Here is a 17,488-nt window from a genome sequence, read left to right on the forward strand (position 1 = left end):
TCTTGGACTGGGCAACCATATTTTAATTTTTTTTCCTTAATGATAGGGTTGCGAACCAGTGGACTGGAATGTGAAATGGTTCCACTGCCCAACTTTAGCATCTATCTATCTGGGGAGAAAAAGGGAAACCTTGACTAGGGGACCTATTTTGCACATAAAAGACACTGGAAAGATTAAAAAAAAATGTATCCAGGCCCCATCTGCCAGAGATTCTGCTTTACTTAGGCATCTGTATTTTTGAAATTTCCACAAGTGATTCTCAAGTGCAGCCAAGGTTGAGAACTACTATCTAGGTAAAAATGTTCCATTTTTTTCCCTTATAGGCTGAATAAAATAATTTACTCAATAAAAGAATTAAGTAGTTGTAAATAATATCAACAAGGAATTAAAAGATTTTCCCAGTGGGAAAATCAAGAAACTATATAATGGATCTGTGTATCTAGAAATCCAAAAGAGTGAAGTAAAGTATAATCAGTTCTTAGATATACTTTACAAGTTGTCTTTAATAATGTTTGCAAATGATCTAATCAAGCCCAAAGGTAAAGAGATGACTGGCATTACCCTGGTCACTGGTTTCCTATCTAAAGATGATGAAGTACCAATGGCTTTTGCTGGTGTGAAGAAAATTAAAAGAGGCAGGGAAAAGTGTTTATCATGCTTTTAAGTAAATACATTTCAAAATATTTTGCATTTAAAAGTTAAGAGTCCCGGGACTTCCCCGGTGGTCCAGTGGTTAAGAATCTGCCTTCCAATGCAGGGTACAGGGGGTTGATGCCTGGTCAGGGAACTAAGATCCCACAGGCCGTGGGGCAACTAAGCAACTACTGAGCTGGCGTGCCACAACTAGAGAACCCACGCACTGCAACTAGAGAGAAGCCCACACGCCACAACGAAGACCCAGTGCAGCCAAACAAAATAATAATTAAGAGTCCCCTGGCTTCTCCTGTGTGTGGCTTATTAACATATTTCACTTTTCATTGGCATTAACACAGGTACTTCAGGGAGAAGGCTGATAAGTTAGAAAATGAAGTTTATAGATTCTCTGTGGATTTCATTTTTCTGTTCTATTCATGGCTCAATTGGCATGAATAGTTGAGAAACTCCTGTATCAAAATAAAATATTAATTATACTTCACAATATATAAAATTGGCTAAATAATGCCACTTGTGTGACAACCTGAATTTTTATCATTGAAACTCGTGTAACCAAAGTCACATCCTTTACATAATATTTATTCTGTATAGGATTTATCCACATACAATGACGTCAGCTTTAAAACAATTGACTGTAATTTGTATAAACTCATCTTATAAAATAGAGTAATACACAACACACCTCAGTGATTTAAGCTGATATTCTAGGATTCAGAAAATCTGATCATTCTAATTCCTATTTTTGCCACTGTTTCACTGGGTTGTCTTAGGCAGGTTGCTTTACTGTTCTGTGCCTCAGTTTCTTTACCTTTCATGTGATAAATGTCCTATTTCATAGATATGTAAAGAATAACATAAAAATTATTAAATACTTTGCAAATATAAAATGCTATATAAATGATAAATAGTAATACTGATCCACTCTAATATAAAATAACTTAGAACTTTCCATTTATAATCTAAAGTTTGGTCCTCCAGTACCTACTGTTATCACCCTTCCCAGTTAAACACATCTTATGCTGTACTGTTTTTAGTGATTTTTCCATAGTATTAATTTTAGGACTCCAAACATATATAACCAATATGAGTGGAAATTTCAATATATCTTAGCATGACTCAGCAAAATAACTAACGAATTGAGTTCTGAGCTCATAAGTAACTGAAACACTAAACTTTTCATCCATTAAGCAGTAACTTGGCCACATAAAAGCAGTAACTGTGTTTGATTTCATCACTCAGACATACAATATTGAAAAATTTGTTCTTAAAAAGGTCTTAAGATATATGATAACTATAGAAGGAACCTTGTAAAGATGTGATTTGCTGCTCTATGGTTACCAGCTTATAAGTGCAAGGAGTAACAGGAGTAATGAAGTGAGACTGTAATGCTCAAAGGGAATTCAAAAAGTGATACAGCCCAAGGTTTTCAGTGCTGGACTCCTGAGCTCTGCAGTGTCTGGGGAAAGGTTTGTAGGGAGCTTAAACCAGAGCAGCTCTGTCCTTTAGAGTTTCCTTAAATGTTGAACTTCTCTATGAAACAATTCATTTGAAGAAGGGGTTTCTTGGGTAAAAAAAAATCTTTTAACCCACTGGCCTAGTCAATTTTGCTTCCTCCAGACAGTAGGCATGACTCAGTGGTGCTATATTTTGCAAAACTTCATCTTATCAACCGGATCTTGAGGACCATAGATTTAGAAGGGTGTTCAGAAGCTGATAAAACAGCATTCTTGTAAGAGCAAACTTTGGTCTAACCAACTTCCATTATTTTCCTAACATTAAAAAGAAAAAGGGCTTCCCTGGTGACGCAGTGGTTGAGAGTCCGCCTGCCGATGCAGGGGACACGGGTTCGTGCACCCGTCCGGGAAGATCCCACATGCCGCGGAGCGGCTGGGCCCGTGAGCCCGTGAGCCATGGCCGCTGAACCTGTGCGTCCGGAGCCTGTGCTCCGCAATGGGAGAGGCCGCAACAGTGAGAGGCCCGTGTACCGCAAAAAAAAAAAACAAAAAACAAAAAACAAAAAAAATTGGCATAAATAAAGCTTATATTAACAGATTATACCCCTATGTAATATTTTCCCACATTTAAGAGCCAAAGAATTCAGTTTTCTTAGAAACCATTAATAGTTACGCTCTAGAAAAGAATTGGTCTCTAAAGTCTTAGATAAATATGATGATACTGGAGTTATTATTTACAACTTACAAACATGTCACGTATGTTCTTTTATGATACTAAAATGATAGAACAGATGCACTGTCTAGTTTGGTGAATTTCATAGCTGTTTTGTGGGGATTGCTTGATGCTTGTTATAAACAATTATGAGAAAGCATTATTTCTGATAAGGCTCTACAAGTGCTGGTGGCACTGTGTTCAGTGGACCTTGCTGACAATCATGCTGATGTTTGCATGCAGAATATAGTAGCATCAAAGAACATTTAGATCATAGACTAAAGTGCGTTAGAGTATACACATGCAAGCACAACTTCATTTCTATAAATAAAGCTCAAGTCAGTCATTTTTCCTATTGGTTCCAATGATTAAAAATCGGATTACAATTTTGAAAGATGTTATCACCCTCTGGTGAGACTAAAGAATGACAAGTGTTCCCTCCCTCATTTGGAACAATGTAATTGTTAAGACTCCTGACTCAGGAATGGTCATGTTGGGAGACAATGAACTCAATGCACACTATCCGGTCTTGAAGCAATTGGAAATTTACCATCAGGGGAATCTTGAAAAAAATCTCAGAATTAGGTACCATAAAACAAAGTGGTTATTCATCTATTTATAAAAAAAACTTAAAGAAATTAACCATTTTGGCCCACAAATTGGTATTAAGGACAATCATTAATTAAAGAATAAGAGAAAATAACATAAAAAGGATCTTGAGGTATGTCATGGCAGTTAAAAATACAGTATAATACATGGAGCCTCTATCAAAATTAAAACAAGCTTAATTGGGATAACTTGCCAAGACCTTTATGAACAGTTCTTCTAGTATTTAGATTTTATCTTTACAACTAAAATAATGCATCTCCAATTTGACTGTAATTTTGGAATGTTTCATAATTCATATAGGGGAGGAGTTAAAACTTAATTTTGTATTCTAGTAGAAAAGTTTGTTTTGAAGAATTATATATAAATTATATAAACTGCTTAAAGAACTTAGGAGAATAATGTGTTCAAATAGTTTTATATATAGAATTTATATATAAATAACATAAAATGTCAATAGGTACTATAGGGACATTACTTAGCACTACTTGAATAACTCTAGTTCAAGATATTATATGTTGTTGAAGGTGATTAAATTCCTCTTCTTTCATACTTTCTAATTCTCATAGGCTTCTTTTTATAATAATTGCAGATTGGTGAGGTTTGACTTCACTTCTTCACCATTTCAGGGGACTATCCAGGGAGAGGCAGTTGAAAGAGGACTGTTTAAAATCAAAACCTGTCCAGTTACCAGTCCCACCACTTAAACTTTCTGACCTTAATTTCCTCATTTGTAAATCAGAGACAATACTATTGACCTTGCTGATTAGGTGGGGAGATGTGTGAAAGAGCACTTTATAAGTAATATAGTAGTATATAAATGGAGGAAATTAATCTTAAGAACCGGTAAGAACCTCCAGTTTTCTTTTTTTCTCTGGAGAGGAAGACAGCTATATAGACAGATCCTCAGAAAACTACCTTGACAGTATTAGTTTCCTGCTTTAAGAAAGTGATGTCTGTATATAATCTCTGATCAGCTTCTATTTTAGAGTTTGTTCTTTTTAAACACTGACTACATAAGAGTAATTTTTAACTTAATGACAAAAGTTTCAAATATGAATGATTTCAAACAGTTTAGGTTTGTTTTCTGCCATAATTATTGGAATAATGATAGGTCATTTTCAGTCTGAAGGTAATGGACTAATTAGTTTAGTCAGGTAGGGTGCCAGACCCTTAAATGTGCTCTTACCTGGTTCCCTGTGAAAATTCAATAGTGGTAGTTTATATGTTTTTGAAACACCTTGAAATTATCTTATATACAGTTTGGTTGTGGTGAATTTATTTAAAATATTTTCTTTGAAAAAAGTTCACTAAGTAGATCTTCCAATATTAAAAAAAAAGGTATCTCTGTAATAAAAGTAAGAGGATTAATTGTTCATCCATCATGCCAACTCAAGCTAGGTCTTTCTTTCTTTCCAGTGCAGCAACAGATTTTAGGGCAACAAAGTTCAGAATGGATACAATGGTCTGTTCAGAAAGCATGCAAATGGTATCAGGTCATTACTTTCAGGTCAGTCTGATAATTTGTTAACCAGACTCTGACCATGGAAAGAGAGAGTTATGGGAAGTCAATGTAAGTTGCAGACATGCCAGATCTGTTGGTTCACACCCCAGCTACCTGATGTTGGGCTTTATTTCCTTTTCTTCTTCTTCTTCACTATCATCAACCTGTTGTATGACCAGATCAGCAGACCCATCCTCTACAATCTCCACGTATGATCTATTCTCATCCTCACCCAAGTGCCATCTGGAATCCTTATCTCCATCTGATGGGGACATAAGATGCTGTTCAGCTTCCAAATCAATGGGGAGGCTGTCTATGCCAACTTCAGCAAGGCACTCATTACAGAGTCTGTAGCGCCTGGTTCCTTCCTGTACCACTTGACCTGTTAGATCAGTCACATGGCGTTTGCATTTTCTGCAGATGAGTTTGCATGCCTGGTGAATCTGTGTAGAGATTTAAATAGTGATAAAAAAAGATTTTTCAAAAGCAGAACAGTTTGATATTCTAAGTACCAATTCATAAATTTAAAATGTTCAAAGCCAAGCATTAGTATTAAATTAACATCTAGTTATTAGAAAAAAATCACAGGTTTTGGTGATAAATTAATGTCACAGAAATATTAAATACCAGCTTTCTCTAAATAATGTCTACTATGTTTTTATGATTAATATTACATACTTAATAATTTCACATATCCCTTAATCCAATAATATTTTTATATCTGAGGTAACAAGGGACACATTCCCAGAATACAAAATTATCGCAAACACTTAATATCTGCCATATACTTTTCTAAGGACTTTACATATCTTTTTTTTTTTTTTTTTGGCGGTACGTGGGCCTCTCACTGTTGTGGCCTCTCCCGTTGCGGAGCACAGGCTCCGGACACGCAGGCTCAGCGGCCATGGCTCACGAGCCTAGCCACTCTGCGGCATGTGGGATCTTCCCAGACCGGGGCACGAACCCATGTCCCCTGCATCGGCAGGCGGACTCTCAACCACTGCGCCACTAGGGAAGCCCAGGACTTTACATATCTTAATTCAGGAGAAAAAACTCATTTCATTTGAATACTAATATTGTGTTATTTCGCTAGAGAAAGAAAAAATATTGTCCCAAATTTAAATTTATCAAAAAATATTTTTCAATATAAGGATTATTGCCACTTTTATTAATGAAAGATCTAATAGAAAGAAGACTGGACTAGGAATTGGAAAGCTTGGGTTCTAGTCCTGCTTTTGTCATTTAATAACCATGTTATCTTGAAGCAAGTAACTTAAAACATTATAAACCTGCTTCCAGGTGACTGTCAAAATATTTAACAACTGGTAAGGTATGGGCACCACCCAAACAGAACAGAAGCCTGACTATCAGAATGGACACTGGTTATAAACAACCACTATGGTGGTTCTGCTACATATCAGTCTATTATTATTCCTAACTGCTCCGTTATTACTAATAGGGATACAACTCAGGTTCTGTGGACCAAATGAGTTAATATGTGTGAAATGCTTTGGGAAGAAGTTGTAATTGATGAATAATTGTATATTATAGTTAGTAACTTTGTTCAATAGCTGTCAGAGCAATAGATTATAGATTCTAATCTAAAAATTATTACATATAATTAACTATATATGCTGAATTAATGTTTATGGCATATTCATTTAGATAATGTCAGAATGGTATGAAAGTGGGCCACCAAACACAAATAGTCAAAAAACCCAAGAGAACTAAAGCAGTCTGGTAAAATATCTAAGAAAATGTATGGGACTACCACTCAGTACAGTTATTATCTTCTGCTTAACCACTGACATATTAATCAGTAAATGTTGAAAGTACATAATTTGAGTGTACCTTTATTTCTCCTGAGATAGAATCAATATTATGGTTATCCTATGTGGCACTGTTTTTTTTTTTTTTTTTTTTTTTGTGGCACTGTTTTTATTACAAAGTTCTGACACAGATTCATGTTCATCCCCCTCCAAATCCAATACAGTTATGAAGACAAAGAAATTAAGTGAAACACTGTAATGTTAAAACTGAAAATATCATCATGAACTCACTATTTTAAAAATATATACCTTCTAGCTCAGAAACAATCTAAAAAGGATACCCTAATAACAATGAGCACCCTGCGTGTCCAAATTTTGGTTTCTAATTTCATTCCCTGCTAAGAGGTACCAAAGCTCCTTTGAGAAATGGCTGATTCCAGTTTTGTGGCGGGGGAAGTACAAGATGAGCCTAGGGCTCTTTTGGAGCCAGAGAACAAGAGCACTGAAAATTTAATGGAGTTGTGACAAAAGGACACAAGAGCCAGCTTCAAAGGTCCCCACTGCACAAATTTGAAATTTTGAGTATCAAAAAAATAATAATTGTTATGGATCCAAACATAATGAACCAATGAAAATTCATGAGAACATATGCTATTTAAAAAAACAAAGCCAGAAAAAACTCATATACCATTTGAGACTACTATTAAATCACTCTTCACTTTGAAAATTGGTGGTTAAAGGGAAATAATTAAACATTTATCTTGCTTCTCCTGCAGGAACCCTATTTCAAAGTAACCAAAGTAGCCCCAGGTGATGAAGGAAAGCTTTACTTTATAGAATTCCAGCTAATCATATAGAAGGAAGGGTAATACTAGTAAATCATTCCACAACTCCAAGTAAAATTAATAATTTGGACAGAGATTACTAATTGGTATTAATACTATTAAATGAATAGTTCATGGGGAAATGGATAGTCATATAATACCAAAATAGTTACGCAGAGATTCCTTTCTAATTACAATGCAATGGTGGGATCATAGTATCATCACCCTAATCCAGTGATCAATTGTAACAACATGAATGATGGGTCCACCAGATATGATGTGTCTCCTAATGTGACACAATATGAAACATACAATTTTGTCTTTGATGAAAGTATTTAACTTGAATCCATTAAGCCTCTAGATAAAACTTCTCGTTTTCGGAAAATGCAGGGGGTGATAAAAGAACAAGCTAAAGATGACACCATGTAGAAGCAAGCAGAGAAATCCAGAGGTAGGATATTTTGTAAAACAATTGGCTCAATATCTTCAGTAAGTCAATGTTATTTTTAAAAAGGTTGGGGGGTGGCAGGGGCGGGTAGGTAACTATGCTAGCTCAAAAACATATTTAAGGGATCTAACAATGAGATGAGTTCTGGATTGGATTCTGGCTTGGACACACCAGCTATAAGTGGTATTTTAGGAAACTATAGGTAAATTTGAACTGTGTAACACATAAAATTTTATTGAGATGGAAAGGTAGAGATTATTCACTAAAGAAAGCAGGTTACAGGGGCTTCCCTGGTGGCGCAGTGGTTAAGAATCCGCCTGCTAATGGAGGGGACACGGGTTTGAGCCCTGGTCTGGGAAGACCCCACATACCGCGGAGCAACTGAGCTCGTGCGCCACAGCTACTGATCCTGCACTCTAGAGCCCACGAGCCACAACTACTGAGCCCGTGTGCCACAACTACTGAAGCCTGCACGCCTAGAGCCTGTGCTCTACAACAAGAGAAGCCACCGCAATGAGAAGCCTGTGCACCGCAAGGAAGAGTAGCCCCCGCTCGCCACAACAAGAGAAAGCCCACGTGCACCAACGAAGACCCAATGCAGCCAAAAATAAATGAATAAAATAAATAAATCTAAAAACAAAAAAAGAAAGCAGGTTACAAAATAGCATATACAGTATGATATCATTTTGGTTAAAAAAAAATAAATGCACATGATAAAGTGTTAAGAATGGTAATATCTGGGTGGTAAAAATATGATATTTTAATTTTCTTATTCTTACGTCTATTTTCGTAGTTTTTATAATGCATACTTATTGCTTTTGTAATAATAAAAGGTTATTTTAACTTTTAAATTAGCTTCAGAGATTAATGAAGGCAGAGAGTTTGTTTTGCTCACTGCCGTATACCTAGCTCTTAGAAAAGGGTCTGGCACATAGTAGGTGCTCAATATATATTTGTTGGATGAATCCCTAGAAAGCAATGCATCAAGTGACCAATACCCTTCCAAATTAAAAGGAGCTCTTATAAATGAAATAAAAGTAGAACATCAATTTTGGAAAAAATTTTTGTTGCAAGATGAACAGCAGAATAATTCCAATGTCACTACCAATGTCACCAGGGACGTCCCATCACTACCTTATTAAACCACCAGAGCACTGAACAGAAAATTCCCTGAGATTTTTCTGACTGCTGACAGTCCAGTCCTTGATTGAGAGTCGCCCTATTGCCCATCTCACTCCATTCCTTCAGGAGACCAGAGAAACTGGAGAGACACTAGAAAGAGGCTGTAGTGGAGAGAGGTCAGACAGCAGAAACTAGACTGACAACCTACCAGATAAGGATTCAAGAATCACTAGCAGATGCTTAATATCTGAAGTGGTGATTCTGACATAGACATTTAAAAAGTTTTAAACATTTTAAAAGTTTACATTGTCTTTGGCTCTGAAAAAACCGGGATATAAAAATAATAGATTTTAAGTGAATTGAAATGGATATTCAAAAGAATATCTCTTATTTCAAGGTTTCAGAGGAGAAAAAAAAACCTATTTTAAAAAATATGGGGCTTCCCTGGTGGCGCAGTGGTTAAGAATCTGCCTGCCAATGCAAGGGACAAGGGTTTGAGCACTGGCCTGGGAAGATCCCACATGCTGTGGAGCAGCTAAGCCCGTGCACCACAACTACTGAGCCTGCGCTCTAGAGCCCGTGCTCCACAACAAGAGAATCCACAACGATGAGAAGCGCGCACTGCAAAGAAGAGTAGTCCCCGCTTGCCGCAACTAGAGAAAGCCCATGTGCAGCAACGAAAGACCCAACACAGCCAAAAATAAAAAAATAAATAAAAATTTAAAATATATAAAAGTATGCATTATGTGCAAAGTAAAACATTAAATTGGAAAAATTGTTTAATATTGCATAGTTGTGTGAAAAGATTTTCCTCAGTGAACTAGATTATCCTAAGCAGATAAATGCATGTATTTCCTAAAAAGTAAAATGATGAAAAATCATATACATACTGTTCGAAAATGGCTACTTAGATGGTCTAGCCGGCTAAATCTTTTCCCACAAGCTTGACAGGGATAGGGCCTTTCTCCTGTGTGACAACGAAGGTGGCGCTTGAGGTCTGCCTTCCGCTTCACCACATGTGTGCAGTACGGGCACTTGAACCTCATCCTGGGCAGGTCATCTGTCAAGAGACAGTTTGATTAAGTCACCGTAAAGTTCATAATCACCGTTCTGATAACATCAAGAATCCAAAAGGGGCTGGAGAGTCCAATCTCGGAAAGGTAGGCAACAAGGAGAAGGAAGAAATTTTATAAAGACTAGATTGTCAGTGTAATCCTAAGTATAGAACCGTACCTTCAGGATTTGATATATTTACAAAGCCTGGGTAGATTTAGACTGTCCCACTCATCTTTTTATTTAATGGCATAGAGTCACTAGATTTAAGTAAAGAAGTAGTACTACTAGATTTTAAAACTACAGACACAATCCAGGGTCTTTACGCTTTTAAGTAACTTGTTTTATTTACATGGGTTTATCACCCCCGCCCCCCGCTCTTAACTTTTCTTTAAAAAAATCTTTTTAATCGTTCCACCTGGGCAGGAATCTGACTCGCAGGCATTCAGTCATAATCCCACAGATGGTAGCTTCACCCCATTGGCTCCGCAGCCAAGCACACACACCAGATGTCTGAACCCCCTTGCTCTTACTTTTCATACAGCTGTACTGCTTTTCTTTTAAAGGTTAAAAAGTGTCAAGGATCTTTAATCGTTTGTTTTAAAACTCACACATATTCAAAATGTTAGTTGTGGTTGGAGGCAAACCTTCTCAATTTAACAGCAGTTAAGTTCAGCTGTTCATTATTGAAGTTAGATTTAAATAACCTAGAGTTACAAAAGTGCAAAGCCCAACAAAGGATAACTTTGTTGCTGTTTTAAAATGCAACAGAGATTTCCCATTTTTGCTGTTATTTCTGTCTGCCTTGGTCAATGGTAGAGTGCCTCAGCATTTTCAGAAAGCTTTTATAATATGATACAGTTTCATGTATTTTCATGTTAGTATCCTACAGGAAAATGTGATTAGTAAAAATCAATCAGGTTGCCTATTACTTTTAAATATGTTATCTATAACCAAATTATTTTCAAATTTACACAACCAGGGAAATGTGAATATTGATTGGCTTTTAGTGATATTAAGGACTTGTTAATTTTGTTTAGGTATGATAATAATGGTATTGTAGTTTTTTTTCTAAGACTATATTTTAGGGACACATTCTGAAATATTTACACATGAAAACATGATGTCTGAGATTTGCTTAAAAATGGGAGTGGTCGGGGGCAGAGGTACAAATGAAACAAGACTGGTCATGAGTGGGACTGGGTAACGGGTGCATGGCGGTTAATTAGACTACTCTACTTTTATATATACTTGGAAATTTTCTAAAATTAAAAAACTTAAATATATCAACTAAATCTTTTTTTCTTTTTTTAACATCCTTATTGGAGTATAATTGTCATCTAAATCTTATACTCTGCAAGAGTTTAATTTTATCATAATTTTTCTTTAAATTCACATGTAAAATATTAAGCAAATTTGCTAACTGATTAATTGGTGGGGGGAACTGGATGATATACATTTCTAATCTCTGTTCTCTACTTTGAAACTATCAGCCTCCAATAATATCTCTGCATTTTACTACTATGATAAAAATGAGATGCCTCATGGTGGTACAGAGATACAGTATCAATATTATATGTTGTATTAGTTAAGTTTTTTAAAATTATGTATTTATATCTTAATAAAATCAGATTTAGTTTAATTTCTTTTTGATACTGGGTCTGTGAACCTTTACCAATATGTATGGTTGCTCTATTTAACTTTTCTGTATAAAAATACTGCTCCTGAGTGAATACTCAGAAAAAAAAGTAGGGCTTCGCTGGTGGCGCAGTGGTTGAGAGTCCGCCTGCCGATGCAGGGGACATGGGTTCGTGCCCCGGTCCGGGAAGATCCCACATGCTGCGGAGCGGCTGGGCCTGTGAGCCATGGCCGCTGAGCCTGCGCGTCCGGAGCCTGTGCTCCGCAACGGGAGAGGCCACAACAGTGAGAGGCCCGCGTACCGCAAAAAAAAAAAAAGTAAACTATTTAAAGTGAAAATATGATATATAACTGAATATGATGTATAACTGTACAGCAAAGTGTGCTGTACACCTGAAACTAACACAACATTGTTAATCAACTATACTCCAATATAAAATTTTAAAAAATAAAGTGAAAATATGTGTCTTAAGGATTGAACCACTTTACAAAAGAGCTTTACATTTAACAGTAATCTAATTGCCCACAGATAAGCAGGTTTCGAAATTCATGGGTTTCTGACCCTCAGAACTCTATTGTTTTGACTTCATTAAATTTATCCAGTATTATAATTTTTAAAATTTGTGTTTTATGCATAGATTTCATTAGAGAAGTATGACTTAAAAAAAATCACTTGGGGCTTCCCTGGTGGTGCAGTGGTTGAGAGTCCGCCTGCCAATGCAGGGGACACGGGTTCGTGCCCCGGTCCGGGAAGATCCCACATGCCGCGGAGCGCCTGGGGGCCCATGAGCCATGGCCGCTGAGCCTGCGCGTCTGGAGCCTGTGCTCCGCAATGGGAGAGGCCACAACAGTGAGAGGCCCGCATACGGCAAAAAAAAAAAAAAAAAAAAAAAAAAAAAAATCACTTGTTTCAACTTCCCATAACACCTAAAAGTAAGGGCAGGTTGAGATAGGATTGATTTACATCAGAGTCTTGGAACCTGACTGAGGGGACTGATTCTCTTTCTGGGTACCTGGAAAACTTCTTGATGTGACATCGGATCCTTGACCATACTGATAGCCAACAGGAGTAGAGTCCATTTCCGCATCCATTTGTGCCTGTTCTTCAGATTGCGAGATGTGGCTGGAAGAATCAGATGTTCGTGCTTCTCGTTTGCTTGACTTATAATGAGCCATTTCAGAAGGCTGTGACAACCTCAAATGTTTGGATTTTTTAATGGAATCTTTCCTTTGTTCATGCTTGGCCAGAGGCTGTTGAGTATTCCTTTGGGAGGCTGGATGGTAATTATACTTACTCCAAGATTTCCCACTTATACCTGTTCCTTGATCTGGGCTTAGGTGAGAATGTGGAGAACTGCTTTCATCTTGCCAGCCACCGCTATAAAAAGAGGAGCGTTCTATACCATCAGAACTGGCATTTTTATCCGAAAGGCTGAAATAGCGATCCTTTTCTTTTTCACTAATGTCTAATGAAGATTTAATAAAGGTCTTACATACACTAATGACATCAGTCATCTGAAGGAAGCTAGCAGCGGACATCACTTCTATGACATTCTGACCTGTGAGAGAGAGCTTGCCGGAATAGACAAAGTCCAGGATAACTGTAAAAGTGTCAGGGGAGAAAGCCTGAAACGTTGCTGTGGTTGGCTGACTTGTCTCCTTGGAGTTCTGGGAAAGAAGCATTTTAAAGTAGCCGCTACTAGCAAATAATACATTTCGATGGGCTTTAAAGACCTTTCCTTCAACCAGAATACTGCAGTCACAAAATACATCCTGCCTGCGCTGCTCATTCAGTTGTTGCAGGAGGTGAGACTGATGAGAGGAGATCTCCATTCTAAAGAGGAAAAGAAACAGTGGTTACCAAAAATCGGAGTAACACTGCTTCTCTGAGTCAAGTAAAATGACAGTCAGAAACCTCTGTCCTTTTTCCATTAAAAACACTTTCTCCTTAGAGAATATCGTCTCCAAGACACAGAAGATAATGGGTTTCAGGATATCATGTAAGACTCTACTCTTAGTTAGTTATTACATTTTTAGACAATTATTTGTTCAGTCACTGAACCTGATTGAGCATCTTCTATAAATCAGGCCTTCTGCTATATATGGTGAACTAAACAGGCTTGATTCTTGCCTCCATGTAGTTTTTAATCTAGCCGGGTACCAGCTTGAAACAAATACTCATATGAAGTTATAAATGACAAGTTAAGTGCTAAGACAGAAGGAGCGTGCTCTTAGTATAAAAAGGTGAACTAGTTTAGATTGGGATGGAGAGGGTTAGGGAATACCTCTCCAAGAAGTCACATTTAAGCTGAGACCTCAAAGATGACTAGGAATTAGCCAGGTGAAGAATGAAGGGAGAAGATTTCTGATTCCAGCAAAATGGTGGTCTAGAAAGTGCTGAAACTTTGCTGTCACAAATCTCTAGAGATGCTGGCTAAATACTGCCAAGGCTTTAAACTGTATGGCTGAGCTGCTGGGGCAGCAACATGGGCTCCGGTTTTTAATCAGTAACAGAAACTGGAACTCTCTAAGGATTCAACCGTAATGAAAAAGGACTAGTAAACTTTGCCCCGAAGTCCAGGGAAAAGGCAAAGAAAGTTTGCAGGGCCTTAGTTGGGAAGAAAAAAATCCCTAGGTGAGATATCAAACCCAAGGTTGTGCTTTGTGAGGTTCTGGAGTCCAAATTTATTTTACCTGCTTGGTGTGGGAAACCTTAAACTAAAAAATTACCATGAGAATTAGTCCTGGGCTGGTGGTGTCTGTGGGGACACCTTGCAGAAGCAAATGCCAAACTGCTCAGGAGGGAAGCTCTCAGAACCCAGGCCAGGTGGGAAATAAGCTCTGCTTAAACTGAACTCAGTCATTCCCGTCTCTGTACAGAGTGGATCATTTCCAATATTGTACCACCATGATGTCTAATATGGCCTATCTTTAAAACTCCCCTTGATTTCACATCTATTTCTGGCTACAACTCCATTTCTCTGCTCCCTTTACACACAGTTCATTGAAAGAGTTTTTTGTCTTGGTTTTTTCATTTGCTATCTTCACTTCTCCCATTCTAATCAGGTTTCCATCCCCATCCATCAAAACCCATTTTTTGAAAGATCATTAGTAACCTGCATGTTGTCAAATCCAATGGTCACTTCTTTGTCCTCATTTTACTGACACAGTGGATCACTCTTTTCATCCTTTCAAACACTTGTTGCACTTACTTGGCTGCCAGGACACCACTCCTTCATGGTTCTTCTACTGCTCACTCCTCAGTCTCCTCTCCTGGCTCTTCCTTGTCTAATCTCTAAGTGCTTTGGGATTCAGGACATGCTACCCCCCAAGATGGCACCTTGGCATACTGAGTATTTTGAACTGAAGGAGTCTGAGTAAACAGCAGAAGCAGGAAGGTCACTCTGACACCCCCTCCCTTTTCCACTGCAACAGATCACAAAACCCTCAGGTGAGAGGTGTCCACCCTATACCCAGAGGAAAGGAGCCTCCTTATCTCAGAAGACAAAGGGACGCTGAGAAGACTCTGAACAAACAGGCTTTGCTGGGTGTGCCCCAGTTTTCTAACCTTACCTCTTACTCCTTATTCTACCACATTCTTCCACGACTCTCCACTCTTCACCAAGCCTAGCATAAAAATACTCAGGTCTGTCTCTTCGGGCCTTCATTTCCTTATGCAGCCTTCTGTGTCATGTAAAATTTATATTGAGTAAGTTTGTATGCATTTCTCCTGCTAATCTGTTAGTTTGATTTTCAGACACAGCCCGGAAGAAGGTCAAGGAAAATTTTTTCTCCCCTACAGCTGGAATGTCGCGGGCCTCAGGGCTCAGACCTCTCCTCTACTTATATCATTCCCTAGGTGAGCCCATCCAGTCTCATAGCTTTAAATACCATTTTACATATCTAGCCCCTGACCTCTTCCCTGAACCTCAGACTCAAATTATCTGTTTATCTGCATCTCCACTTAGATGTTTAATAGGCATCCTGAGCTCAACAGATCCCAAACCACTCTTCATTCATCCTCATCTTAAACCTGCCTTTCCTATAGTCCTATCCATCTCAGGAAATGGTAACTCCATTCCACTTATTTAGACCAAAAACATGAAGAGTCATCTTTGACTGTGTGTTGTCAGCTTTACCTTCAAAACAAATCCAAAATCCTACCACTTCTGTGCTACTGCTGTTACCACTTCACTCCATCACCTATTATCAACAGCCTCCTAATTAGTCTCCTTGCAACTTCAGTCTAGTCTGAATACAGCAGCCATGGTGACGCTTCTGAAACACGAATGAAATCATGTTACCCCTCTGCACAAAACTCTCCAAAGAAAGGTTCCCCACCCAACCCCAAAGTTCTTCTCATGACCTACACCATCTGCATCCTGCCCCTCCAGGAACCTCTCTGCCCGCATCCCTTCTGCTCTACCCCTCACACACTGCATTCCAGCTCCAAAGACCTCTGCTTGTTCCCAAACATTCAAGGCATGTTCCTGTCATGCAGCCTTGTACTTGCTATGCCTTCTGCTTGGAAATGCTTCCTCCAGATATACACATAGCTCACATTCTCACATTTTCTAGGACTCTGCTCAAATGTCACCTTATCCTTTACCATTTCCTTTACCATTAGCCAGGTGAAGAATGAAGGGAGAAGATTTCTTCTCCCATTACCGTTCTTTTTAAAAAATTAATTAATTAAAATAAATTAATTTAAATAAAGGCTTTCCTTTACCATTCTTTTAAAATTAGTTAATTAGTTAATTTTTGGCTGCGTTGGGTCTTCGTTGCTGTGCGCGAGCTTTCTCTAGTTGAGGCAAGCAGGGGCTACTCTTCGTTGCAGTGCGCAGGCTTACTGTGGTGGCTTCTCTTGTTGTGGAGCACGGGCTCTAGAGTGCAGGCTCAGTAGTTGTGGTGCACGCGCTTAGTTGCTCCGTGGCATGTGGGATCTTCCCAGACCCGTGTCCCCTGCATTGGCAGGTGGATTCTTAACCACTGCACCACCAGGGAAGCCCCCTTTACCATTCCATGTAGGCACCTCCTCCCACTCTCCGTCCCCTTTCTCATTTACTCTTTGTTTTCTCCTACTAGAATTTAAGGTCCAAGAGAGCACAGTTTGCCTGTTTTGTTTACTTATATATTCCCAGCTCCTTGAACAGCACTTGAGCAAACAACAGCTGCTCAATCAATGCTGTTGAATGAATGAGTCAAAAATATTAAAATACACAAGGCAATTGTTCTTTATAAAGAAGAATCAGCAGGCATAACAAGCAGAGAATTAGAACCCCAAGAATTTGAGAAAAATAGTACAAAACTCTAATAGGCTATTAAATAAGTATGTTTAAAATGATCAAAGATAAAAGGTGATGTAGACTAGCACATAGTTATGAGCACAGACACTAGCACCAGGTAGCTTGATTGGAATTCTAGTGCTATCACTTAACTAGCTGTGTGAACCTGGGCAATGTATTTAACCTTTGTATTGCTGTTTCCTTATCTGTAAAGTGGAACCAAAAATAGCACTTATTTCATAGGATTATTGTGAGGATTGAATGAGTTGATGTACATATACCACTCAAAACAGTGTTTGGCATGTAGTAAGTACTTCACAAATTTTAGCTATTCTCCTTTTATTTTATTATTATTATCCATAAGAAAAGGAAAAAAAAGAAGAGGTACGTTTGAAGAGGAATCAAATGAATTTAATATA

At 38.0% G+C, this 17,488-nt stretch overlaps 1 protein-coding gene and 1 non-coding gene across 12 annotated transcripts in view; one reads left to right on the plus strand and one right to left on the minus strand.

Moving 5' to 3' along the window:
* Positions 1-17,488, plus strand: part of ZBTB8OS (zinc finger and BTB domain containing 8 opposite strand) — a 97,611-nt gene that overhangs the window by 22,332 nt on the left and 57,791 nt on the right. For 5 of the 10 annotated variants that reach the window (XR_002176938.3, XR_012326220.1, XM_019938206.3 and 2 more), the window contains exon 7: positions 15,542-15,643. The exons of 4 other annotated variants lie outside the window; for them this stretch is intronic. Coding sequence is in view for 4 of the 6 variants with exons in the window: in XM_019938206.3 (XP_019793765.1) it covers positions 15,542-15,643 (102 nt within the window). In the remaining 2 variants the exon portion in view is untranslated. One more of the 10 variants, XM_073792661.1, reaches the window with a different exon arrangement.
* The window catches only part of LOC101331957 (uncharacterized), a 48,109-nt gene continuing 35,866 nt past the window's right edge, over positions 5,246-17,488 (minus strand). The window contains exon 3 of one of the 2 annotated variants that reach the window (XR_012326229.1): positions 5,246-5,373. This is a non-coding gene — a transcript (uncharacterized protein). Of the gene's footprint in view, positions 5,374-10,032; positions 10,154-17,488 lie in introns of those variants that run through there. The other variant, XR_012326228.1, reaches the window with a different exon arrangement.

Source organism: Tursiops truncatus, chromosome 1, assembly GCF_011762595.2.
Source record: "Tursiops truncatus isolate mTurTru1 chromosome 1, mTurTru1.mat.Y, whole genome shotgun sequence".
Taxonomy (NCBI): domain Eukaryota; kingdom Metazoa; phylum Chordata; class Mammalia; order Artiodactyla; family Delphinidae; genus Tursiops; species Tursiops truncatus.